This window comes from Monomorium pharaonis, chromosome 5, assembly GCF_013373865.1.
Source record: "Monomorium pharaonis isolate MP-MQ-018 chromosome 5, ASM1337386v2, whole genome shotgun sequence".
Taxonomy (NCBI): Eukaryota; Metazoa; Arthropoda; class Insecta; order Hymenoptera; family Formicidae; genus Monomorium; species Monomorium pharaonis.
Genome location: NC_050471.1, coordinates 10,878,193 through 10,903,782, shown reverse-complemented (window position 1 = coordinate 10,903,782; position 25,590 = coordinate 10,878,193). Strand labels below are relative to the sequence as shown.

Here is a 25,590-nt window from a genome sequence, read left to right as displayed (position 1 = left end):
GAAAAAAGAAAAAGATACGAAATAAGAACGTACGTCTATTTTATTTGTACATAAGTAATGCGCACGAAAGTTCTGCGAGAAAGACATATTTATAAACTCTTTATTTGAAATAAATACTTTTTGTACACATTATATTTTAATAAGATGCGACAATATTGTATTGACAGTATTACTGAAATCACAGTAATACACAATATAGTGTAATAAGATTGTATGATACAAATAAGAGATGGTAGGCATATGGCTGATTGTTCCAATTTCCGGTTGTTCCAAAGGTAAATTTACCTATCAGGTAAATATGTGTCTATCTCTATTTATTTAAGAAAAAAATGAAGATACATAAAACAATCAGCGCATATAAGTATAAAAATATTTATACAGTTATGTAATTCTATTTTGTTCTATCTTTTGTTAGAATATCATAAAGTTCATTTCTATGTTCACCTATAATTTTATACAATTTTTCAAAAAATCGTTTAGCAGTTCTTTCTAGAAAAGTCTTTCTTCTTATGACCGCATCTAATTTGTCTTGTGCCTCTTCTATTTCATGGTCTATTGCTTGTAAATCTGGCATCATATTCTGCATTTCTTTAATTTCGTTTTTCAGATCTTCAATCTGTTTCATAAGTTTGGTTTTCTCTTTTTTCGCATCTACTTTCATCTTATTAATGTGAGACATGTCTTCTTTCAATTTGTTTTCATCCGGCAAAGATTTAATTTTTTCTTGCAATTTTTCCAGTTTTGTAGTTTCAGAACGAATAAAAGACTCCGTTTCATTGCTTTGCTTCATCAATGTTTCATTGAATGTCTTTATTAAAGCTGCCTTTTCTTTCATTACGTCCATTATCTGCGGATTTAACAATCCTTTTTCCGGAAGCTTTAATTCATCGAAATTCACGCCATCATTGTCAATATGCATGAAGACCTCCTTATTATATGCTAATATTGCTTTATTGAGATTATTATTAAAAGATGCTAATTTTATATCTAAAGTGTATAATTCTTTTTGATAATCTTTCAAATGTTCATCAAATTGATGAATATAGTTTTGTATTTCTGTGCATTTTTTAAGTATCTCCTCCTTTTCCATCTTGGACATAGGTTGATTTTTCACAGTAGAACTCAATTCTTCATACTGTATATTTCCTATCCGAATTTGTTCTTTTAAAAATTCGCGTTCTACATTCAATTGATTTGTCTCAGTGGAAACTTGGTTTATATAATCCTCCATGGTATTAATATTACTTAATTGTTTAGATTCCTTAGCACGCAAAGATGCTAATTTTTGTTGCAGATGTTCAATTTTTTCATTGAGTTTTTGCGACTCTTTTTCATGGATTTGTAACTTTATGTTTTCTTCTTCTAACTCTTTATGTGCCTGAGCTATATCATCATCAGTGATGCCCTGTTGAACTAAAACATCTTGAAGATATCGATTCAATAGTTTTTCTTCCTCGTCAAGTTTTTCATCATTCCAAGCTTTATAACATTTCAACAATGCTTGAAATTCCATGCTGTAACTTTGAGCTTGCTGCTGTGTTCCTATGAATGGCAAGGTTTCTAATTCATATCTATTCAATGCAATTTCTTTTACTTGGCATGCTTCTACCAACCAGCCGATCCAACCAAGAACATAAGGCCATGAATGCATAGCATTGGCAGTCTTTAGCCATGATTTAGTCATCACACCAGGATAGTGTAGCTTCTTCGCAAATTTTGGTAATTCATCTACATAATTTGTCATTGTAAGATCTTGTTTGATATCAAGGTACTTCAATAAGAAATTAGAAACTTCCACGAACATTTTTAATGTGATTGGTTTCAAACTGCCGTTGCTGTTTAGCATTGTTGAGCACTGATTTACATAAAAAAAATTATCTATTTTATTCAGTAGGGTCATCTGGTAAGTTTTATCTGTTAGGGGTCTTGTATCTTTTCTAGGACCCTTAGATCCCACGGTGCCAGCACGATCGCCGGACGGCGATCGACCTATCGGTAACGACCCATGGAGTCTGCTCGAACTTGCTGTGAGTACTACACTTTGTGGAAGCTTAGTAGAAAGTCTTGCTGGAGTGATTGGAGTTGTCGGTTGATGTAGCGGAGTCTTGCCTACAAACATACATATATGAATTAAAAATGATTTAAATAGAAAAAAATCCTTTTTTTTCCAAATAATTAAAAATAAAAGAAAATAGACTCGCGGGACATGGTTTTGTGTAAAAACGATTGATCTATAGTCAGCAAATCCTAGGTTTGAGCCTGACTTTTATCCCATTTATATCTCAGTCTTATAAATGATAAATGTACATTTCGAGAACTCATATTTAACTTACAATTACAAAAGATAAATTTTGATTGTAATGCTGTTACTTTACCTGTTTTCAAATATGATTTTCTGCCGAGCGATCCCGCTCTATCGCTGGACGAACTTCTAAAACGAGGTCTGGGAATATGAGAGGTTTCACCAATCGAGATTCCCTTTGATTTCAGCGTTTGCGTCCTTCGTTGATCATTCCGAGTTAAGCTCTTGTCTTCCCGTTCGATAGCGGATATCCTTACGGGATTACTGGATGATCTACGTCTGACTGTATGACTCTGATGCATTGCTTATTTTTACCAGGCAACACACAAAATTAAAAAGTCCGCAAACATCTTCCGCTGAACTCGTAATGACTTGTGAACACTTGTAAACACTTGTATGTGTCACTTGTATGTAAGATTGAGGACGCTTGGACGTGAAATTTGAATTTTCAGTTATTCAGCTGAATCTAGTGTCGTCAACTTAAAGCGGCAAAATTCTCTGGCATGTTCTGACACTTGAGCCAACTTGGCGCCAAGATACGTACTAGGCAGCTCTTTAATAAGCTGAACTTCCTGTACTTTTCATCTTTTCTTTCTAATATTTAATTATATATCTATCGTATTTCAAATATAAAAAATTACGAAGATATTAAATTACATCTGTAGTTTTTACATTTTTTCTTAGCTTTTTTCTTCTAAAGTCGCAATGATATACGATGTTATTTTGAACGCGTAAAGTGCCACATATAATACCACTAGAAATGTTTTCGGTTGCACATCAAATTAGGTTAGATTGATGGTTTAATTGGTTTAATGATTTGTGCTCTTTATAGCTGAACTTTATGTACTTTTTATCTTTTTTCTTTCTCTCTCTAATGCCTTTTATATATCTGTTTCATTTCATGTGCAGAAAACGTACAACTAAAGGCAACTACAAACTAACACGTGCATAGAATAATATATTTATTTAAATACATGCTGGAGACTCCAATTGAATATATATTAATGAGAGATGATTAACGATCAACTGTATCATATTTTATGTCAGTGATCTAATACAAAATGTGGAACATGATGCTGACAAGATTTTTTAATACAATTATAAAAAATCAGAGAGGACAGGTAAGCTTTTTTATATTATAGGTTCTTTGCAGTTGTAGAGGTTTTAATTTTTAAATAATAGATATGTAAGAGATTGTTTACAATAATATCTCATGTATAAATTAAAAAATTTTTAATTTTTCTTTTTATAAAATTCTCAATTTATAGATCTATAAGTATTGGGCACAAAATACAACTATTTTTAAAGTGAGTACCATGTGCACCAATGCTTTCGATTTGAATCTTCTCTCTCCAGAAGATAAGGAGAAAATACTCCAAGTAATAAATAGTCAAACTACGAAGGATCTATTACAGTAAGTTAACTACTTGCATAAGAAAATTTTCTGAACTTGTATGCGTAATGTATTATAATTTTTTGTTCATACATATATTAGTGTTAGATTTTTTGCAAAGGTATTCTATTACAAAAAAACGTGCAGAAATATTAGAATTGTACCGTGCAAATAATGGCCCATTTGAATCGCTGCACGATTTGTTAAAAGTAAAGAATATGAATAACAAATATGTATATAACTTTTATAAATCAATTCTATGTGGCAAGAAAAGAGCAACACCTAAAAAGATTATACGAGGCTTAGTTGTAACACCACAAAATACCAAAAGTAATTTAAAGGTAGGTACTAGAAATAAAATATTTCTTAATTATTTGATTAAAAATTATTTTTAAAAATGTAACTTTTCCTACTTTCTTTTTTTCGATCAATTCCATATTTTATTTATGTGTTGCAGGATATTAACACAGTATTAGGCATACACATAGGATATGGAATGATAAGTTGGTCATTATTAAATCGCGATTGCGAGGTGTTATTGTGGAACTGTAAATCCTTACAGTGGCAAAAAAAAGAAAATATTCATTCTTTACTCCAAACAGTAAATATTGAAGCATTAAAGATTTTTTTTTATTTAGTAGAATAAGTTTAAGGGTGTATCGGACATACAATCTTAGACAAAAGTGCATGAAATTTGAAATACTTAAATATCTATGTCTAACGCATAGTAAATCTAGATATAAGAAACTTGAACGATAGGATGGAGTCTTATTTTTACTCTTACAAAGATATTTTTCATTTGCGATTTTTTTCACTTATGAGTTTAAACTTTTGACAGTGAAAATGCACAATTATCTCAAATTATATTTTATTTTTTTAAAATGGTATAGTGAAGATAATTGAAACTTGGCAGATATTTTCATCTATTCATATAATAGGTGTACAAAAAAATTTAAAACATTGGTACTATTTCTTCTATATTTTTTAGCTGTTTCATCCGTCAAGATCGTCTTTTTCCATAAGATAGAAAAGGATATCATGTAATATCAGTGAAAATTAAAATAGTTATAACTCAGCAACCGTTTAGTGGATGCGTTTTTAATTTTTTGGAGTACATTAGGGAAACTAAAAGAACAATTTCACAAATTTTTAGCAACTTTGTACCATTTTGAACTTCAGTCCGATACATCCTTAAAAATCTTAGTTGCTGTCAATCATACAGGATAAGTATTTTATAACTTTATCTTTTTTTCTTTAGGTAATACCAGTTGCTAGAAAATTACCAAAGGCTGATCTGTACATAATGCAAGAGATTGGTGGTGATGTAGGCCGTATACAAAATCGTCAGTTTTATCAGAACTTTGTACAACAATCTATAATAGGTGCTATCATTCTATCGTATCTGACTATGTCAAATAGTAAATTTAATGGTAAGTTTAATGTCAGGAATCAATTAATTCTAAAATAAATATAAAAATTTTGAGCTGTACGCGCGCACACAACACACACACACACACACACACACACATCATTTAATTTGAAAGTTAAACACTTTCGTAAGTCGTTCTAAAGTGTTAATGTTTCTGTTATATACTGTATGGAAAAGAAAAGTCTAATATAACTATTTTATTACAAATTTTTCAGATACTACAGGATTTGTAACAAACAATATATTTATACTTCGACAGCATGTATTACGAAAAATCTATGGACTGACAATAGACAACGAGACTATTTCTTCACAATACATGCTGCAAAAGCTATTGCAAGAAAGCGACAAACCGATAAAAACCAAGGAATCTCAAGTGTTAATAAGAACAGAATTAAAAGACATGTATAATGCACAAAGTTCTATTGATCAAGAACAAATTGGTTGGTCATTATTAATAGCGTTAGCTTTTATGGAATTAATTGTACATAAAAGAACCGACATGATTCTTCGAGATGTTTTACAGAGATAATATAAAATGTAAAATGTGATATTATCTATTATTGATGATACTTAATCATCAACAAAAAGATAATCTAAGATATCTTGCTAAGAGAATAGTTAATAAATATATTTTGTAAAATAAAGAAATTTTCTTATAATTTATTTAAATTGTATTGCAGAAAAATTAAATTCAAAACCAGCATTTCTATAAATAAAGTATGCTATGTTTGTATAATTACAATCAAGGAAAGAAATTATGTCAGGACAAGTTACAATCTGTCAATTAGAGTACAATTATTTGAACGCAATGCTGTAAGTTTATAATACAACAACAAAATTATCAGGTGAAAGATTGCAATAAATTTACAAAAAAATGGCATTTTGTTTTTTCTACCAAGCAAATAGGTACTACAATATTAAATTCCTATCTATCTGCCTACATGATTGACTTTTATTTATATTTAATTTTAATTTCAATAGGTTCTAATTTACATTTAATTTCCAGTTTCAGCGGATTTAATTAAGTTACAAGAGGAATGTTGGCAACTCTCGTAATACGTAAAATATTTATCTTTGTATTTAATTTAAAATAGTTTATTTTTCATAGTGATCGAAAATGTACGTAAACGTGAGTTACCAATAATATTAATAAATACAATAAACTTCTGTACAGGTCTATTTATTTATTCTCACTTTATTATGCTATCTATTTATAGTATACCAAGTGTATATTGTTGCTCGCTGCTCGAATACAAACTCACATCCGGTTATTTCATGTAAGATTGTACAACGTACCAGGGCGTTTGCTAGAAAAAATAGGATCACCCGGACGATGTTTTGCAGAATCACCGAATGAGTATACGAGAGCAAGAGGCAAAGCCTCGCGAATGGACACAAAAAGTTTCCTGGCGAACTGAATATACATCCTATAGAATTCTTCGTGCCAAGATGTATGAAAAATCACGATGACTGTGAGATATGGTGTTACACAGGGAATATATCAATCGCTACTTAATCTCGGGCAGTGACGCTGTGTGACAAGCGTGTACGAAATGTTAGCTGATCAAGCATAAAGGGAGACACACCAAATATTTATTTTCTATTGTATGCATCTGAGACTTTAGTTTACAACCGCGCTTAGGCTCCATCGCAAAAATACGCACATAGACATCCGAACTCAATTTACGCGCGACGAGATGTCAAGTATCGTAGAAAAGATTTGGAAACTGTTTAAAAAAAAAAACGTTGCAATGACAAAAGTTCGATACAATAACGAACTGAGAATGCGACAATTAAGAATTGATAAAAAAGTAAAAAGATTACAATATAATGGGGTAACTTGGGAGATCCGGTTTCTCTAAGTTGCTCTTTATTAAATAAACACAACCTTTAAAACAGCGTCCAATTTTTCTACGATATTCTGTATAAGAATATGAGTATAATGACAATTACATCAGCTGTATGCAAACAAGCTCATTTGTTTAATTCCTCATTTCTCAATATGGTGCTTGCCAATACTGGTACGTGTCATTGAACATATATACATATAGATATGCCGCGCTAGAAATCTGTTCCCCATTTTTGCATCGAGCAAAATATTTAAGAAGAATATTTTATTATTACTTATTTAACGATAAAAAACTTGACATAATCATTTAAATTAGAATCATTTTTAAATAAGAATCGAATCTTTGGTTCTAACAAATATGTTAGATGAAAATATGTCTAAAGACATTGTCATTTACATCAAATTGTCAAATATAACGCTTATGAATAATTCAATAAGAAACATAATTAATTTATAAACATCGGTTAAATACAGACACAAAAAAGCGAACTTTCTGATTTTCAAGTATCAATTGCTCCATCTTGGCCATATAATTGTTATTACAAGTTTGTAAGCGCCTGCAACGAGATTCGTTTTCTTTGTACAAATAAATTTTTGTATTATTAAAAAGAGAAAAAACATGAACATGTAATCGCGCATCTTATAAATTTATGTTACAAAACTTGCGCACAAATACTCGTTCAATTTGCTCTAGTCCTTCGATTATCGATATTACTCTCGGTTTACATCTATTGTATGAAGATAAACCTGCTGCTCAGCATACAGAAATCTTTAGTAAAATCTATTTACTTCTCGATATATATTAACAAATTATATATGGACATACATCTGCGTCGTATCGTACAATCAGATCGAGCGATTGCACATTCGGCTCCAGATTACTTCAAATCGTATCACTACCAGGTCAACACATTATAATTATTAGAATGATACCCGATCAGACCAGCTGGAAACGAGTGTTGACATATATATACATATATTTTATATATATTCGTATATTTGCATGCATATCCAACGTGTATATGTACGTACACTTTAGATATATATGCTGTATGTGTATATATATATATATATATATATATCTAACAATTGTGTACAATATACTATAAGTAATACATATATATATACATATACATATATAAAATATATATACATATATATGCATATATGTGGATATTTCATCATACAATACTATAACACATTGCGAAACAAAGGAACGTTAAGTACGTACTATCTTGTAATTTACAACAGTTTGTTATACCTATAATTGTTCCTACATATATGCGCATATGTGTACAAAACTTATTAAATATACAGGAGAGAGGATCGCATTCCAAATATTATTAAATATATACGAAACAAATTGAATAATAATATTAATAGTCTATAATATATGCGCATTAAAAAAAACTTTATAGAGTTTTGTTGAAGTATAAAATAAGCGATATGTATGCAGATATACCGATTATTCTCCAAGGTTACATATTTCAATGTGTCTCTTTTTCTTTTCTGTCGTCTCTTCTTTCGAGGATATAAAGAGTTTTAACACATCAGATGGTTACGTCGTCGAACGGATTACAAAATGAAAAATACACATAGTAAGCTTTGACGCGGTTCGCTTTAAACGTAGAAGTCACCCAAAAAATTTATTATACTGCCTACGCTAATGGAACACAAGGAGAACCATTCTGATGTAATTCGATATATGTATAATACGTTTCAAGCAACGTGTACAGACATTTTAAGGCTAATTATATGTTCTAAATTTCAACATTCATAGTACAATCAGAAAGGTACCTCTTTTATCATGCTTTGGTTCGAAGACATAATGGAAATGGGACACAACGGGAACATGCGAAAGAAAGAGAGAAAGATAGAGCGAAGGAGGGAGGGAGGGGGAGAGAGAGAGAGAGAGAGAGAGAGAGAGAGAGAGAGAGAGAGAGAGAGAGAGAGAGAGAGAGAGAGAGACTTTTGGGCCCTCAAATGTTTGCCCGATTTATACAATTACTTAACTAAGAAGTGTACTCTTCTTTTTCCATTTTATTCTAATTAAATGTAAGCATCCACGACGCGTCAACTTATGTATTGTCGCTATCAAAATTTAAGAGAAAATTTTTTCAATGACAAAACAATATTATTAACATCTAAGTATGGAGAAAGAAGTGCAGTATCAAAAATAAAGAGGTATATATAAATGCTAAAGAGATTTCTAAAAGAAGTTATAAAGGGAGAAAATATAAAAATACTTTCGATAATGCAAGCGTTTATGATGACACCGGACGATTGTCAGCATGCAATCAAGTTTGAGACTCATATTGCTTTTCTTAATTAATGCAGGGTTTCGAGAATTACTTGAAAGGTTCCGTAAATATTTGTCAAGTTATGTGTATACAGCTCTAACTTTATATAAAGTTTACAGCCACGATACACGTATGTGCATGGAAATAATATCTAAAATCACCGTGATTTACGATAGGGGCAGTAAAGTTATTAGTACGTATGTACTAGTTTAAAATTTCATACAACGGGTTTTCACATTAGCGAAGAATACGCTGAAGCTATATACGATGAGAAAGAATACGAGCAAAAGCAAGAAAAGATAGTCGCAAGCTCAATTGCTCCTTGAAATTGGTCCGATGCAAAGTGCACTGTTACATGCACAATGATACATTGCTAATATATAATACATAACAGCCACTAAAGCTACATTTGATAAATTAGAAAAATTAGAAATATCGTTGTACAAAGAAAAACATAAATCAAACGGGAAAACTAAGTATTACTGGCACATTACGGATATAATTACATCAACTCTGATTTGATACATACTATTTGGTCGAAAACATTTTTCTATGTCGCATGCCACTTTGGACTAGAACTGCAATACAGCTAGTGATGAGATAAAACAAGTGTTTTAAATTTATTACGACGAAAGTTTCGAATTATTTCAAACATTATTTGAAATAAAAAGTTCGTGAAAGACTAATAAACAACGACTTTTTCAGTTTAAAAATCTTGAAACATTTGCATTTGTTAAATTTTTTATATGATAAATGTAGACGACATTTACGCGAAATATATATATCTAGAGATTTTTAATTTAAAATCAAATCCAAGATCTTCGATAATTTTAAGAGTTTCAAGAATAAAAAAAAACAAGTTTAAGATACAGAAGATTCACTAAAATTCTCCAATAATACTCAAAATTATTCGAAATTTTACATTAACTAAATTGTTTGAAAACTTGTAAAAAGGAGGATTAAATGCCCATCGTTGAATATTACACGTAGGTACTACATTGCTGGACATAATGATAAAACACTATGAAAAAGTACTAAGACACAAATTTACATTAAATAACATTACTATGCAAATAAAATATAAAGCAAATAAAATATAAAGCAAATAAAATATAAGCAAATAAAAATGTTATCATTAAAATATTTTAATGAATAAATTTATAATCAGTTTCTAACTGAAAGAGAATAGATGGAATTTGGATTTAATTATAAGATATTTTCTTATAATTAAACATAGTAGATTAAAATACAATTCTAATACCTTTTCTTGTAATATGAAGTTATTAGTACTATATGAATTCAACTTTTATAATTTTTTAAAAATAAATGTTTACTTGGTTATCTTAGTTATCCTTCCGTTATGCCGCTTCTCGTAACTTTTAATTCGCTAAAGTTATTGACTTATGAAGGCATTTATGCAAATTTATTAAAGTGTCTAATCGTTTTATCCAGCAGTGCAGATCGCGGATGTACAACGAAATCTGTATCTTCGATTTTTCATAAATCTTTCTCCCTTTGAAAGCAGAAAGACGAAGATCCAGTGGCACAATAAGGCATACTATTATTATAATATTTAACTGTAGGACACATTTCGGTGTACTGCATTAACTTTAATAACGATAACATGAATTATACAACTACTGGAGAATGTAAACTATCAATAGTAGCAACATAAATTAACAAATTATTGGCTCGATTGACATACACACATGCAACGACACACCCACACCCATACATAAACGACAACACGCAACACATAAGATAAATCTCATGATAGATACATATAACAATGCGAATTGGACAGATTCTAACTTTAATACTTCACACTTAATTTAGCGAATGTAATCTAACACAATAAGTACTTATGCGTATCAAGTGTACTTAGTATGCAAATCGGCTCCTTTTTTTGTTCTTTTTCTTTTTTTCATTTGCGTGTGGAGTTTCTCGTGTCCAACAATGATCAAGTTACTTTTACTAATCCATTAAAATCTCTGTCGCGCTTACATATATGATAGATACATTGGCTGAATCATTTAAAATAAATTCACCACTTTGATGCCTCGCAAATTCGATAACAATTATGATATTCTTTTATTTCTCTTGCAAGATTACAAGAAAGGAATGAAATACTCAGTCGAAAATAATATCACAGCCTGGAGATATAATGGAAGACTAAAGATACTAATATTACATTGGAAACAAACCGCTTTTCAACTGTTGACATTCTAAAATGTGAATTGTCTTCAGATTATCGAAGCCTGATATTAATTTAATTTATTTAACTATTTTTGGAAAAAAATTCCACAAGATTTGATTCAACTATTTATAAAAGAATAAGCCATGCATGGAAAAAAAGGAAAAAAAATTATACGTCATGCAAGGCATGAGTGCCGCAAGAGTAAACAATTGATAATATAACGATTATTAGCAATTCTTATGCTATTCTCTCTTTGTTTCGTACTAGTCTCCCTTTTCTCCCTCACACGATTGTGATATTATTTAAAAAGCCCTGCCGCTTCATCATGAGTTTCAGTCACGTAGTAAATACACTACAATAAAAAGTATTTTTTTCTCTTTTTCGCGACCGTTGAAATTGTCAGAAGGGAGCGTGACAAAAACACGGTCATAAAAAGTGACTAGCATTCGCACTTGTCCATACTATAATCGAATTGGTTTTTGACTGGACTTTATCATGATGACATATAACATATGCTATTCTCTCATATATATGTCATATATCATCATATACATAAAGTGTCTTGTACATATGTAATAAAAATAAGTTGACGGATTTTCGTAATCGTTCCTCAAGTTACCATTATTTATCGGCAAGACACACTTGAATTTAACATTGGCTTAAACGCGCGGTTATTCTCTTTTATGTTAAAATTTAATCTAATCTGATACATACAAGTACAAAGCAATTAGAAAATGTTATGTCCTTTTTTTCTTAGTTCACATTTATATGCATTTACTATATTTTTTTCCTTTATATCACTCTGTACATGTACACGCTCAATGCATATACATTCGTTTTGCATCGTTATATCCACGCATTTAAGTCAATTTTAAGGCTCCTTTAGTTCAAAACTTTTTATGTATTTTTTGGAGAGTATTCTATATCCGAAATAGAATGCGCTTGTACGACTCTGGCGTTTATCAATTTTTCTATTAATAGAAAATAATTGTTTTTAACTAAAAACCTGTTAATGTGATACATGGTATATACTAATGTGATACATATTTATGCATCAATTTTATATATATATATATATATATATATATATATATATATATATATCTTTTATAAATGTATTATTTTTAATGTAAAAGATATATACATATAGACATTAATATTAATACATGAAAAAGTAATTCATGTATATATTACAAGTCGTTTTATTAAAAAAAAATTAAAATAACATTAGGAATTAAGAAATTATTTCATTATTGCGTACGTTGCATATAATGCATATTTATGTGTACGACATATTCATTCGCGAAATGCATTATTATTTGTGAATCATAGACAAAATATATACCTTGATTGTCTCTCTGACCTGATATTTTATCAAGATATTACATTATTAAATGGGTATATCAAAGAATATCGTACAGTATTGTTCGTTTTTCATAAAAAATGGCAATGTTACTACTTTCAGTATCTCTGAAAAAGTGATATGCACATATATATATTTAGATATTTCGTAGAAATCTTGCAAGAGATTCGTGTCAATATTCAATTACTAATATAGTCGTTTTTCTTGTAATCTGTCTTTCGCCAGAGAGTAACATTAAAAGAGCATTCAATTTCGAATATTCTACTCATACTATGTCTTATAAATGTAGCCATTGTTTAAAAATAGCAATGTACGAGAGTACACACTAATTGATGAGCATATAGATTGAATACATCGAGATAAACTTGAATCATTCCGAGAACAAGTTAAATATTATAGTAATACTTTTGTATCGTAGACCTCAAAATATTATTCCGGTCTTTCACTGGGGCAATAATAAATAAAATATTCATTTCGCAAACGATCGAGCGTGTAATGAAATGCACTAATACTCTCTTTTCGATCCAACAGTCTTAGAGAATAGTCATTAAAATGTTGTTATACGTTGTACACGCGCACATAATCGAGCAGCCTATAGCTTTGTTCAATGTGTGTCGTAGGTATAAACTTGGTAACTATTATCGACGAATCTTAATCGGTATACGTCTAAGTGAACAGTCATATGAAAACAGTTGTTGACTCCGAGATGATACCCGAAACACGCGGGATGAGATTCAGAAGTAGGTGGTACAAGTTCTTTTGTGCTCGTTATATATTATATATACCGTACGAAAGTGTCGCGTCCTTTAGTACAGCAGCATGATGATGTGACTCTGTCCAGAAACAGTTCATCGAATGTCAGAGATGTTGGTTTTGCTGCCGAAAATTTTGACTAGTTGTTCCTCGTAATCGTCGATATTACGTTTCATAAGTTCCATACACGGGCCGAGCAAACGTTCGAAAGCTTCAACGTCCAAAACTGTAAGCGTAAGGAATGACCGTTTAAATAAGTGAGATAATTACTTGAGACAAGTAAAATTGTTATTCATATGAATCCATTAAAGCGTAACATCCTGTATATAGGATTTCAAAATAGATTTGAATGCACAGAGAGAGATATCGCGGCTATCTTCCGTCATTTAACAAGCCCGATAACTGCGGTAAATATCGATATCTGCAATTACTCGGCGCAATGTTATTGATTACCTATCAATTTGAGAATCGTAAGCAGTAATGAAATAAACTTACATGCCAGTTTGACATCCCCCACAGCGTAGGCCGAAGCAGCGCGTGGTTTATGCGTCACAAGTGCCAGCTCGCCTAAATAACCGCCAGCCGGAACACGATTAATCTATAGAATATTAAAAATACCGGGTTAAGTAAGGACAGAATTTTCTTGGCGCTTGTCGCTGGCATAATCGAATCGTTTCACAATGAACCAGATTAACGTATAGTATAAATGTACCTCAATTTCACGACCGTGCTCGCCGAGTCTGGTGATTCTGACAACGCCATCTTCGACGAAGTACATTCCGTCTGCGGTGTCGCCTTGCCTGATTATCTGTTCGCCGTCAGAATACTGTTTCGGTACAAGAGCATCCGCTAAATTCATCCGCTCGTAAGCCTGAAAGATTTTACAATTTAATACGTTATAAAACTCGTAAGAATTGACATTTTGACAATTGTTTCTTTTTAATACTTTAAGTAATTTTATGAGATTTGTAAATATTTTTTTATTGAAAAAAAAAAATTATTTTCATAAAAATGTGCAGTAATTATATTTAATCTTAAAATATAAACTAGAGAGCTGCTTAAGATAAAAAAACAAATATATTCGAAACGTATTAGAAAAGTAATTATATAAATAACTACTAAATCTTACCTCCAGAGATTTTAACATCGGCACTTTATTAATAAGAGTTTCATACATTTTACGCTTTTTATACGCGGATTTAAGGAGAATACGTCGGAAGGTTTGCCTGTCCATGGCCCAGAGTGTGCCAGGCGTGATAGCTTTGACAGTGGCTGCTCTGGGCATATTGTACAGAAGGGCCAATTCTCCGAAAGCACCGCGATTATCGTAAGTGTGAATGTGATTTTCTTTCGCTGTGGCGGGATCTTTAACATACACTTCGAATTTTCCTCTGAAACAAATACAAACACGACAAATAGAGGTGTGATTGAAAACATGTAGACAACAGAAGATTAATAGTTAGATAAAAAATAAGTTACATATACTGAATAATTTTTCAAATTCCAACGGAAAATCGAATAATTAGATTACTAAGCATTATTGTTCGAATATTTTCAGCTCTGAGTAGAAGCACTGTGATCGACTGTGTGCATCCCCTCCCTCTTGGTTCACTGGAGTTTCCCGTTGAAGGGAGAAGCCTATCGATACGTTAACTGTAATATATAAAGAAAAAGTATTACCTCTCGATCACATAAAAATTATCACCATCATCGCCCTGTCGGATAATAAATTCTCCCGGTTGAACGATTTTTTCGAACATTGCGTCCAGTACGTCCGCCATTTGTTCCTGCAAAAGTAATTTTATTATACACGTATAAATACGTTTTAGCGCGATATTATCGTCCAAGATTTAAAATATCGGCTTTAAAATTGTAATACGCAAGCAGGGGGAGTTACGTTCACGTTAATATCGCGGTGATAATCGATGTACGTGCTTTTACGTACATAAATGCGTTTATATACGTATACACAGGGGTGTTTCATCATTACATTTTTACTCGTAACGTAATTGATTCTTGATTATAAAATCGACTTTTGCGCTAAATAAAAATTTTTAGACTAAACTCCTGTCCTCGTCGAATAAAAATTAAAGATCGTAAGATATAATATTAAAATAATATTTATTGAAAAATAATGTATTTTCTAACGCGTAATATTACTTAACAGGCAAGTGACGTCCAGGAATTTATACTTGAATGCGTCAACAAGTCGGAATGAAAGAAACAATTATCCCAGTTATGCGAATCGTCTTGTTGGCAAAACCGATTGCTCCTAATAAAAGATTATTCGTGGATTTCTTGGTATTTCGCCCAGCTGGCGCGGGTATTCCACAAGCTGCTGTTACACCTATTCCTATTTGCGATCATGGCTGATGAACGCACTATGTTTAACTTACCTCGTCTAGAGCGCGAAACAGGAGTATGTTCTTGACGCTTTCACCGAGCCTTTGTCGTTGCTCATCGCTCTTTGGATGGACCCTCTGAAATCAATGAGCCGTATGAAGACAAAATGCAATTTAAGATAAAATGCAGCTTCGACAACATTTCTAAGTTCATTATCAAGGTGCTCGTATAATTGAAACATCGTTCCTTCGTTGTCTTTACAAGAAAGTTTTCTCCCTTGATGAATAATAATAGGAAACGGTTTAACACAATTTGAATCTGGACGAGTGAAAATTCTGCGAAACGTACAACGTTTTGTTTTATTTTTAATTTTTTTTAAATTAAACAATATTCCCGTTTATATATTTACAAAAAGTATTATTAGTTAGTAAATATATTATACGTATTAAGGATACATTTTATTTCTTATTGAGTGTAATTTGCTACTATATTGATATATTCACCGTATATTCAATATTGTTACCTATTCTTTGCAGATTGTTCTTGAATTTTCAACTTTTAGAAATACAATAAGGTCTGCTGCGTAATAAGAATGCATTTCTCTTTAAAAGCTACAACGAGCAAATTCGATAGTACGACTTGAGATATTGCCCTTTATGCTGGGCCTGGTACGGTGAACTTTGACCTCTCCCACGCTCCACTCACCATATTATATCAGAGATAAAGTGCATTGTTTGTTCAGATTTTCGGAACTATCAAGGTATACGATTTCGTATAGAATCTTTAGCGAAATTATTAATTAATAACCGGAACGCCACGAGGTCATATAAAAGTTATACAAGCCTACTACGTATACTTTTTTTATACGATAGCAGCTTAGATAAAGTTACAAATGTGTAGTATCCTTAATCCCTAGAAGCATCTAAAACGTAGCGCGCGATCACCGTAATTAGCATAAATTTTCTGAATAAGGAAATGGACCACGGGTTAAAGGTTTCATTCTCAGGAAAAGCCCTCGCCAAAGCCGCTGTTAATATTACGTTTACATTACTCGTTTATCATCCCTAATGTAATGTGAAGGCGATATTCCCAATATTGGTGCAATATTGTAAAGTAGACGCTTCACTTTATATTTAGCCAATTTGCCTAAGCAGCAGAATTGGTTCAACATTGGGCAAATGTTGAACCAATCGATTTTTCATATTGAACATTGATTGCATTGAGAAATTTGGACTCCTGATATGAACAATGTTTAGTCAATATTAACCAATATACTGCCAATGTATCGTGCTATTAAGGATCTCTAATCCCTCCGCCTGTAATAGTCCGCGCCTATTACAATCTCTCGTTTTTTTAAAACTTGGGATTCTCGCGTTTGCACTACGTTGGATAGAGCGGCCATTATTGCATACCCCTGTCGCTCGCAGCAAGTGCACACGCGGTAATCGGTCTCCCCACGAGAGGAGACGGGTTCTTTTGTTTCGTTATCGCCGCCAATTGTTGCACACAGAAACGATCAATTTCGCAGGGAACCGTTACTCCTCGTTCCCATTACCGACCTGTCCCATCTGCCGCACCATTGTGTGGCCCGCCCGCGTGTATATCGTATGATTAGAACTTCGCCGAGGGTCAACCGTTTGTCGACGTTTTGCCACCTGCAAAACTGTTATTTCGTCGCGCACGTTCGGCGCGTGTTTCATTTTAGCGATAAGCACTTGCGGCGTCGAAATGCTAAATCGACCTTTCCAGCTCTTTCTCCAGAGTTTCCATTTATTATACACATTTTCGATAGATCATATTTTCTGTAGCTACGTGTAGATTGTTTACCTACTCAGCGCTCCAAGAGACTCATTTTGATTGATGAAAATCAACTCCTATTTCTCACTTACAACGCGAATATTGCAAGTATGTCGTTGCCAAGGAAAAATCGACTTCAAATTTTCGACGAGGAATTTCACCGTTGGAGAAGAATGCCCGTATGTGCTTTTCATCGCAAAATGCTTAAGAAAGTTGCCATACGTCGAAGTAGTCGTTGGACTTTCTAAAAATCGCGACTGTCCCAGTTTTCTCTGCTATTGTCCTGGTCGTAACATGCAGAGAGAAAATATGATCCGGTCGGTCGGTCGGTCGGTCGGTCGATCGGTCGGTCGGTCGACCTGGCCTACGGGTGAGAGATAGAGAGAGATAGGCGATTTTCCTCTTGGTGTAACCAGCCACTACGGGGTGACGATAATCGGATTCACCACAGAGCTATCTTTGTGAAAACCGTTCTCCCTCTCTCTCTCTCTCTCTCTCTCTCTCTCTCTTTTCTTTCTCGTCGAGAACCCAACCCCTCGCAAAACCCCCTTACTACCCGGTACACAGGCACGTATACACGCGCACATACGTAAACACGTACAACGTGTGCGCGTTCCTTTCTCCCTCATTCACATGCGCGTACGTACGACACGTACGTACACGACGGTAATACGCGCGCGCGTGTGTGTACATATATATATATATGTATACATGTAAATCACGTCCGTGCCAGGTTATCGAACACGAGGCCTGACGTCACAAAGGTACATCGCCGACCTCGCATCGCCGAGCAAAGTAACTCGTTCGCGTTTCGTCACTCGCGCGGCAACAGGTCGCGAGCGAACGAGCAAGCGAGCGAGCGAAAAAGAGAGAGAGAGAGAGAGGCTGCGCTATGCTTTAATAGACTATGATATACATTATATACCTCTCGTGTATACATATATGCACACGTATACATGCGCGGCGTCCGACTACATTTCTTAACGAGAAAGAGAGAGATGGGATAAGGGGAGAGAGAGAGAGAGAGACAAAAAGAGGGAGGGGGAGAGATTCTATTTTCTGACATCACCGAAAAAAAAACAACAAAACTGCTTCTCTCTCTCTCTCTCTCTCTCTCTCTCTCTCTCTCTTCCTCCGTATCGAAGACGGAGAGGAGCGTTCGTCACCGCCGCGTTGCTCCTCATCGAGGCGAAAACCGGCGATAACAAATTACGTGCGAATGCATTACATAAACCTGTTCTCTGCTCGCGCGCGCGGTTACCTCTCCGCCACGTCTTCGGGATTTTAGAAATCGGTCCGCGAGGCCATCAGCAGCTCTACGCGAAAATATTTAATGAAACGCGCAAGAACGCGTAATGGCTTTGCGATTAGCGTGAAAAGTGGGCGATCGATCCCGATAGTATTTTAATCCCGCGAGAAAACTATGACTCTACCGGCTCAGCTTATCCGCGTATTCCCCGTATCGAAGATTCTCGTCTCTCTCTTTAATATTCGCGCGCGTATCGAGGTTCCCTACTTGATCGCCTCGGTGAAATACCTACGTATTTTTCTTTTTTGCGGTCTCAGCGATTACTTGCGCAGTTACGACATATCGACGTATCGGTTTTCGCCAATTCGACAGACGTGACAAGCGTAAAAAGTGCACGTTGCCGAGGCTATCGTCGTCGGGAAAAAATATCAGCCGTCTGTCGTTGCGACAACTGATAATTGAAGCGACGGCGATGCGACGGCGAGCCGAGGCCCATATCGAGGCTGATATCACGATGAGGAGGAATGGCGTTTTTTTCGAACGCGTTGCAAATCCGCCGTTGCTCAAACAATCATCGAGCCAATAGAGCGTCATTACGCGGACGATAATTGGCGCGATTGCCACGCGACGGAATTCATCGCGGCCGAACGATCTATGTTTGAGCGACCTGACGCGCTTCCTTTTCGATTATTCGGATAGTTTTTCTTTCCTCTTTTTTTTTTTTTTTTTCAAAGAAATAAGAGCGCAAAACCTCACGCAAACGATACGCCTCATTCTCGTTATCGAGAACGTGCGCGATAGTTCGTGGAACAGTAACAGAAACGTATGCAATATGTATACCTTGAAGCCGTCATCCTCCTCGTCATCCTCGGGATTATATGTCTCTGCGAAAACGCTCTTCCTCCTGGAAGCGAACCGGCCGACTGGTGGCTCTAAAATACAAGAGAGACATTTCGATTTAACAGAGAAGCAAAATTATGATTAGACTAGGGAGAGAATTAAGTATTGAAACCAATTAAATCGATTAAAATAAAGTAAAACGAGATGGAGTGGAGCGAAGAATGGAGCAGCTAATCTTTGGTCTTTATTAACAAGAGGGAGAGTAAAGAAAGATGACAGACTACTGCTCATTGCAAATGAGTGATTTTTTTTTTTTTAGTTTAGTCGGCTGCGGTTCAAATCTAGAAATGCACAACTACAGACGGTGAAATGCAGGCGCATATTTTATTACGGATGACAATTGTATGCGCGTTCACCATGTCGAGTTTGACATTTACGTAATTGGTTTGTGTTTTTTTGAGAAAAAAAAAGATGTTTGAGAATTCGATTGCAAAAACCGTTGCGTAAAAAATGGTTTGTCGCGCAATTATGCAAATGCGAGAAACTCCGTTGGCTCGTTCATCAGGCGTTAACTGCAGCGAAATCCGGTGATAAAGGAAGGAGAGAATAGACGGAATGATATTCCGAGTTTCGACATTAGCATTTTGAATGTTGCGGAAACACGTATCCCTTAACGTTGATGTTTACGTGACAGAAGCTCGCAAAGGAAGTTTCATCCTCGATCTCGTCGCAATTTGCGACCCGTCGAAACTTTTCTTTCTATAATGACATACCGTTGACGTCTTTCTCAAGTGTTGGTCCTTCGTCTTGGAACGCCCCGGCACACATATCGAGTGCGGATATATCGAACGCGATAACTATATACCGCGATAACTATATACCGCGCCGCTACTTTTTCACCGAGAGACGCGCGTTTTCCTTGCGAGGTAAAAATTTTACATACTCGTCATTTCATTCTCGTCTCGATTACGTGGGTACTTTTCCGCTACTTTCCGTGCGCAACGCGTTGATTCTCGGTAACCAGGTGAGTGGTGAATGAAATAACAGTTCCACATAAAGAGGATAAGGCGAAAATGCGTGCGGGATAAACCTTTTCGTTTCCGAGAGAACTGCTCTCGTGAATTAATGACACTTCTTTTGCTTTTCCGAAAGATTCTTTTGATAATTAACGATATCTTTTTTTTCTCTCTCGCAGCATCGTTAAATAGTGCAGCTTTACGCGTAAAAAAAACTTGCACGATATTCTTTTAAATAGAAAACAATAATAGGACGTTCAAAGATGAAAATATATTTCGAATGGGTGCACAAGTTTGTGCATTTTCGTTACTCTTTGTGAGGAAAAGGGGGCATAAGGTTGAAGGTTGTAGTGGGTTCTCGCTATCAGTTTGGAACAACGAGAGCTCCGTGGGGTTTCGCACCTTTGTCATCCACTGGCTCGAGGACGGAGAGCGACATTTGGTCCGCCGGGAGGAAACGAGGAACACGCGGCAGAGACGTGTACGAGGACACGTTCCTCCTTGGCAGCACGTTCACGCCCACTTGACTCACACGGTATATCAAGACGTTAGGAGGTAAATGTAATCCCGCGTCTACTTACAGGTCACAGACACGAATAATTTGTTAACACAACGCTGTGCGAGGAAAAGAAGAGAAACTTGAACGTGGCACGTGATGAACTCCGGAACAGCGTAACATCCGCGTGCGGAATCGTCGAGTATTTACACAACCGGTGTGCCTTCGGCAACTCTCCTCCCTTCGACACTTGGATTTCTATCGTCGCCAAACGACACGATTACCTAACGGTCGTCAGAGCGGTTTCCGAAGGGAGAGGAGAGCCGCGGATTTCCACCAAGGGGATACCGCACTGAGATGGAAGCCGCGGAGCCGGGATCGCGGATCGTTGTGCCGGTATCCAAGCGCTAAACGGACGAGAGGAACTGTCGAAAGCACCGCGGCGCATCCGAGAATCCCGCCCCGCGAGATCAGCGCCTGACCGGACCGGACCGGACCGGACGAACCGCGTTGGCGCGACTGAGCGAGCGCGCGAGAGAACGAGCGAGAGGGTTTCCCAAATTACGCGCAGGTCTCGAAAAAGAGTTATAAACGAGACCCGACGACGAAGCGACGCTGACGTTCCGACGAGACTTGGAACTTCGATAGAGAGAGAAAGAGAGAGAGAGAGAGAGACGCCGCGCCGGAGGAGAAGAGAACGTCCCGCTTCGCGCGCTCGTTTTCTTCTATCGGATCTATCCACCACTGGATGCGCATCTTCGATACAAGGCCGAAGGCAGCACCCCGCCGGTCTCTCCTCCCCCCTTCCCCCCGCCCTACGCGACGATGATGACGATAAAGTCTTGCCTTTGTCGCGCAGGGGGATGGAGAAGGGCTGGAGAAGGGATGGAGAGAGCGCGCGCGGAAGAAAACCACCACGTGTGAAAGAATCTCCGAGGGGATCTCGATCGATCGTCGCGGCTGCGATCGGAGCGGAGTTGCGGGAAACGCGTTTAACGAACGGCGTAATGGAGGGAGGCCGCGCGAAAGTCCGGAGAACGCGAGTCCGGAAGGGGTTTTCTACTCTTCCAGTTTGAGATAACTCGCCAGGAAGTTCGGGTGGCGACGACAATGGGAAGGACACCTGGGAAGAAATACGAACGGGTGAGAAGGACGTTTTGAAAGAGAAGAAATACTAGTTCGAACATCTACCTTCGCTACCCCGAAGCGGAATTGTTCGCCAAAGTGCCGAGACATAATAAATGATAGATGGATGAGGGTGGTTTTGTGTACGCGTGCGATAATACGTGCAATTTTATAAAAAGAACTCCGTACGACTCCCCGGGCGGGGATCAGGAAGACTTTCTTTTCGTCTGTTCGACAGCGAGAGAAATTCAATAATGTCCTCAAAGAGCATCTTATCTTCCGCGATCGCGAGTCTCTTCTACGCAAGACTTAAAGGATTTATTTCTTCGATCAGATGGGAAAGAATCGAAAATCGAATTAATCTGAAAAAAAAAAAAGGGTAGAGAGAGAAGAACGGTCTCGGTTTTCGCGGAAGAATGGTTTTCGGTATCACAGAGAGAAAGGAAAAGGAGAGGGAAGAACGTCGTCTCATCGAATTCGACGCCGACTCAAAATTGCGTGCGAACAGAAACGCTCGATGCACCGCGTGAATTTTTCAGTGGAACAACTCGGCGTTTGTTCGGACGTAATACATTTTGCATTAAGGACGCGGCTTGTTTGGAGGCCGATTCCACCGATATCGTTCCAAGTTAAGGCTAATCTCAGATAATGGCTCGCATTACATCATCGACGTAATCGATACCGTTTCGGAAAAAAGGGGGAGGAGGGGGTGGGCAATCGGTTGAACCAACGACGAAATTAATCGGCGTTAATCGGCGATGAAATTCAGACGATCACCGGGGCGGTGATCGTCTGACACTGTCAAACTTATCAATCGACGAAAGAGAGGAGAAAAGAAACGGAAAAAAAAAGAGTACGGCGTGGGATAAACGGAATAAGTGAAGGATTGTGCTCGGGGCATTATTAAATCATTATTCCGTCGCTGCCTGTCACGCTACCACACCGCTAGATTACTGACGGTTACGGTTTGCTCTCTGCATTATAGTATTATACCCGGAACCACGACCTTTCCTCCCCCTCCCCCCTTCCCCTCGCCGCCTCAGCGACTCACCCCCCGGAAAGAAAGTGAGACTCGAAACCGCGACGTGACGAGTCAATTGACGTTGGTGGAATCGATCCTGCACACTTAACTTACAACCGATATCGATTCGAGCGGCCCTCGAAGCTCAAGCTCGAGCTTGACTCTGCTAACGCTGTGATTGATACTAATCACGACCAGTTAACCGAGCTATCCGTCACTCTCTTTATGCCTGCGCAAACAACATCTCATTCTTCCTATCTGTAATATAGGAAAGAGTAATGGAAGGGGGAGATCCTTTAATCTCTCTCTCTTTCGATTACCCGAGACGTGACGATCTCGGATTGATCTTATTATCGCACGAGTTTCTCAAGTTTCCGTCGATTATCTGTCATTAATTTATCCATTTAAACGAGAAGCAAATAGCGAAACGCTGTTATCTCGCGAGAGAAAGAGCCTTCGTGGGATCAATTCGACTGGCGTCTCGTTTTTCCCTACTTCCTCTCGCTTTAAATCGCGGTGTAACGTAATACTGTAACGTAAAAGTACAAATACCGTGATACATTTAATTTTAGACTTTTCGACAGATTTTCTGGAAATGGATTTTCTCCCCGCGCACGGAGAACCGAAGATGAAAGGTCCCTCCACTTGAAAGATGTAACAAGGTCACAATTCTCCGTAAAATCCCCGTTTCGAGGACGCGGCCGCATTTAGAATGGACCTCAATCGTGAATTCATCCTGTTTATCCGTCACGTTTTTGGACCTTTCGGTTAGCTGCGGGGGAATAAGCGTCATTGACAGAATTGTCCCTGACGAGACGGAGGCAGGGATAGAGGGAGGAAGGAAGCGAGAGATGAGGGAGAGAGAAAGAGAGAGAGAGAGAGAGAGACTCACCCTCATCGACAGACTCGTCCGGCGTGGACGAGCAGGTTTGACCGTCCGCCTGGATCAGCTGCGTACGCCGTGTGTCGCGCAGCCTTGTGAAAAAGTCCACGGCGTAGTCGATGATGTCGCCGGGCTGCTCCAGCAGGTAGCTGATCGTAAACTCGAGCAGGACGTCGCGCAGGTCGTCCGGCACTGTGATCTTGCCGGCGTTACGTTGGCAGCTCATCTTCCTCCGGGCAACGATCGTCGATCGTAGCTGTCGCGCGAGGAGTCTCCTCCACGTCCTCCCCTAACTCTCCCTTTCGCGCGTTTCGTTTAGCTTTCAGAAATTTTAGGGTTCGACGGAGGAGGCCTACGGGCACACGGTCGCGCGCTACGGACGTCTACGTCACGAATAATTCGCTCGCGGGATCGCGGGCCGAGGCGAGCAGGGCGATCGGGCGAATTCTCCAGCGGGCTGGAGCAGGAGGAGCCTGAAGCTGGGCTTTAGCTTTAAAATCGGGCCCGGGACCAGGAGAGGAGCGAGGAACGCGCCCGACGCTCACGTCGTATCGCCGCCCACCTTCGTCGCGCTGCTGCTTCGCCTCCGCCGTCGCCGCCGCCGATGGCCCACTCTCCCGTCGCCGTCCCGTCCCGCCGCGCCGCCGGCCGTTCGTGCACCGGCGAACCGTCGTCGCTGGTGCCACCGCGCGCTACCAGGCTCCGCTCGCTTCCCGGTGCACCGCGCTGCTGACTATCGACGGCGGAGCTGGCTGCCTACCGTGACGACGCTGCGCACTACGGTCGCGCCGGACGTACGACGGGAACGTCCCGAGGACACGGAGAATGAACCGATCGCGGTCGCTAAGATGGCGACTGATAGCAGCTAGCAGCAGCAGAGCAGCACCCGCACACTCGCGGCTCATCGCGCGCCGCGGATCGCGCGGCGGGGCGTGCGGGTACTCGCGCCTCGCGCCTGCACCTTTGGCTCTCGACTCTGCTTCGATTATTTCTCTTCGAGTTCGATTCGAGACGAAACGAACGAACCCACCCGCCAACGGCCACCATGCGCCTCTCGTCGTCTTTTGTCAAGTCAGGCGCATATATCGGGCTATTTTTAATTACAGTCTATTACGAGAGTATCCTTTCATCATTGATTAAAAAACAAAAATATATTTTTATTAATTCAACGTCGCATGTTTATTTTTTTAATTTTATACTTAATGTTCGACACGTAACGGACGCCCACAGA

The 25,590-nt window shown here is 37.4% G+C and overlaps 3 protein-coding genes across 6 annotated transcripts; 1 reads left to right on the top strand and 2 right to left on the bottom strand.

The window, feature by feature from the left end:
- Positions 1 to 25: 25 nt before the first annotated feature.
- Positions 26 to 2,765, bottom strand: LOC105838305 (kinetochore protein NDC80 homolog). Its single transcript, XM_012683777.3, has 2 exons — positions 2,376 to 2,765; positions 26 to 2,109 (listed from the first exon to the last, which is right to left on the bottom strand). The coding sequence occupies exons 1-2, from the start codon at positions 2,602 to 2,604 to the stop codon at positions 392 to 394; spliced, it is 1,947 nt and encodes a 648-aa protein (XP_012539231.1). The 5' UTR covers positions 2,605 to 2,765; the 3' UTR covers positions 26 to 391.
- A 176-nt stretch (positions 2,766 to 2,941) lies between these two features.
- Positions 2,942 to 8,898, top strand: LOC105838311 (transcription elongation factor, mitochondrial). 3 transcript variants are annotated; one of them, XM_012683798.3, is made up of 8 exons: positions 2,942 to 3,088; positions 3,212 to 3,423; positions 3,571 to 3,716; positions 3,817 to 4,036; positions 4,153 to 4,296; positions 4,954 to 5,125; positions 5,340 to 5,567; positions 5,808 to 6,871. In XM_012683798.3, exons 2-8 carry the CDS (start codon positions 3,364 to 3,366, stop codon positions 5,837 to 5,839), a joined length of 1,002 nt encoding a protein of 333 aa, XP_012539252.1. In that variant the 5' UTR covers positions 2,942 to 3,088; positions 3,212 to 3,363; the 3' UTR covers positions 5,840 to 6,871. The 3 variants fall into 3 exon arrangements, with proteins under 3 accessions (XP_012539252.1, XP_012539242.1, XP_012539261.1); XM_012683788.3 differs by having other exon boundaries at positions 2,943 to 3,088; positions 5,340 to 6,871; XM_012683807.3 differs by lacking the exons at positions 2,942 to 3,088; positions 3,212 to 3,423 and having other exon boundaries at positions 3,577 to 3,716; positions 3,798 to 4,036; positions 5,340 to 8,898.
- A 4,005-nt stretch (positions 8,899 to 12,903) lies between these two features.
- Positions 12,904 to 25,441, bottom strand: LOC105829352 (cAMP-dependent protein kinase type II regulatory subunit). Of its 2 annotated transcripts, none has more exons than XM_012668116.3 (8): positions 24,369 to 25,441; positions 19,819 to 19,910; positions 15,986 to 16,069; positions 15,270 to 15,376; positions 14,719 to 14,980; positions 14,302 to 14,460; positions 14,085 to 14,187; positions 12,904 to 13,815 (listed from the first exon to the last, which is right to left on the bottom strand). In XM_012668116.3, exons 1-8 carry the CDS (start codon positions 24,583 to 24,585, stop codon positions 13,685 to 13,687), a joined length of 1,155 nt encoding a protein of 384 aa, XP_012523570.1. In that variant the 5' UTR covers positions 24,586 to 25,441; the 3' UTR covers positions 12,904 to 13,684. The 2 variants fall into 2 exon arrangements, with proteins under 2 accessions (XP_012523570.1, XP_012523571.1); XM_012668117.3 differs by lacking the exon at positions 24,369 to 25,441 and adding an exon at positions 21,237 to 24,336.
- Between the last annotated feature and the right edge of the window lie 149 nt (positions 25,442 to 25,590).

Bases quoted from the DNA above. Each gene is read 5' to 3' on its own strand.
- LOC105829352 (XM_012668116.3), bottom strand. From the start codon at position 24,585: ATGAGCTGCCAACGTAACGCCGGCAAGATCACAGTGCCGGACGACCTG. The intron at 15,377-15,985 runs GTAAGTTAAACA...TTACTTTTGCAG, and splicing joins TGTTTCGCGCTCTAGACGAG to GAACAAATGGCGGACGTACT. The intron at 14,188-14,301 runs GTACATTTATAC...AATATTCTATAG, and splicing joins AGCACGGTCGTGAAATTGAG to ATTAATCGTGTTCCGGCTGG.
- LOC105838311 (XM_012683788.3), top strand. From the start codon at position 3,364: ATGTGGAACATGATGCTGACAAGATTTTTTAATACAATTATAAAAAAT. The intron at 3,717-3,816 runs GTAAGTTAACTA...TTTTTTGCAAAG, and splicing joins ACTACGAAGGATCTATTACA to GTATTCTATTACAAAAAAAC. The intron at 4,037-4,152 runs GTAGGTACTAGA...TATGTGTTGCAG, and splicing joins ATACCAAAAGTAATTTAAAG to GATATTAACACAGTATTAGG.
- LOC105838305 (XM_012683777.3), bottom strand. From the start codon at position 2,604: ATGCATCAGAGTCATACAGTCAGACGTAGATCATCCAGTAATCCCGTA. The intron at 2,110-2,375 runs GTAAAGTAACAG...GTATGTTTGTAG, and splicing joins AAAATCATATTTGAAAACAG to GCAAGACTCCGCTACATCAA.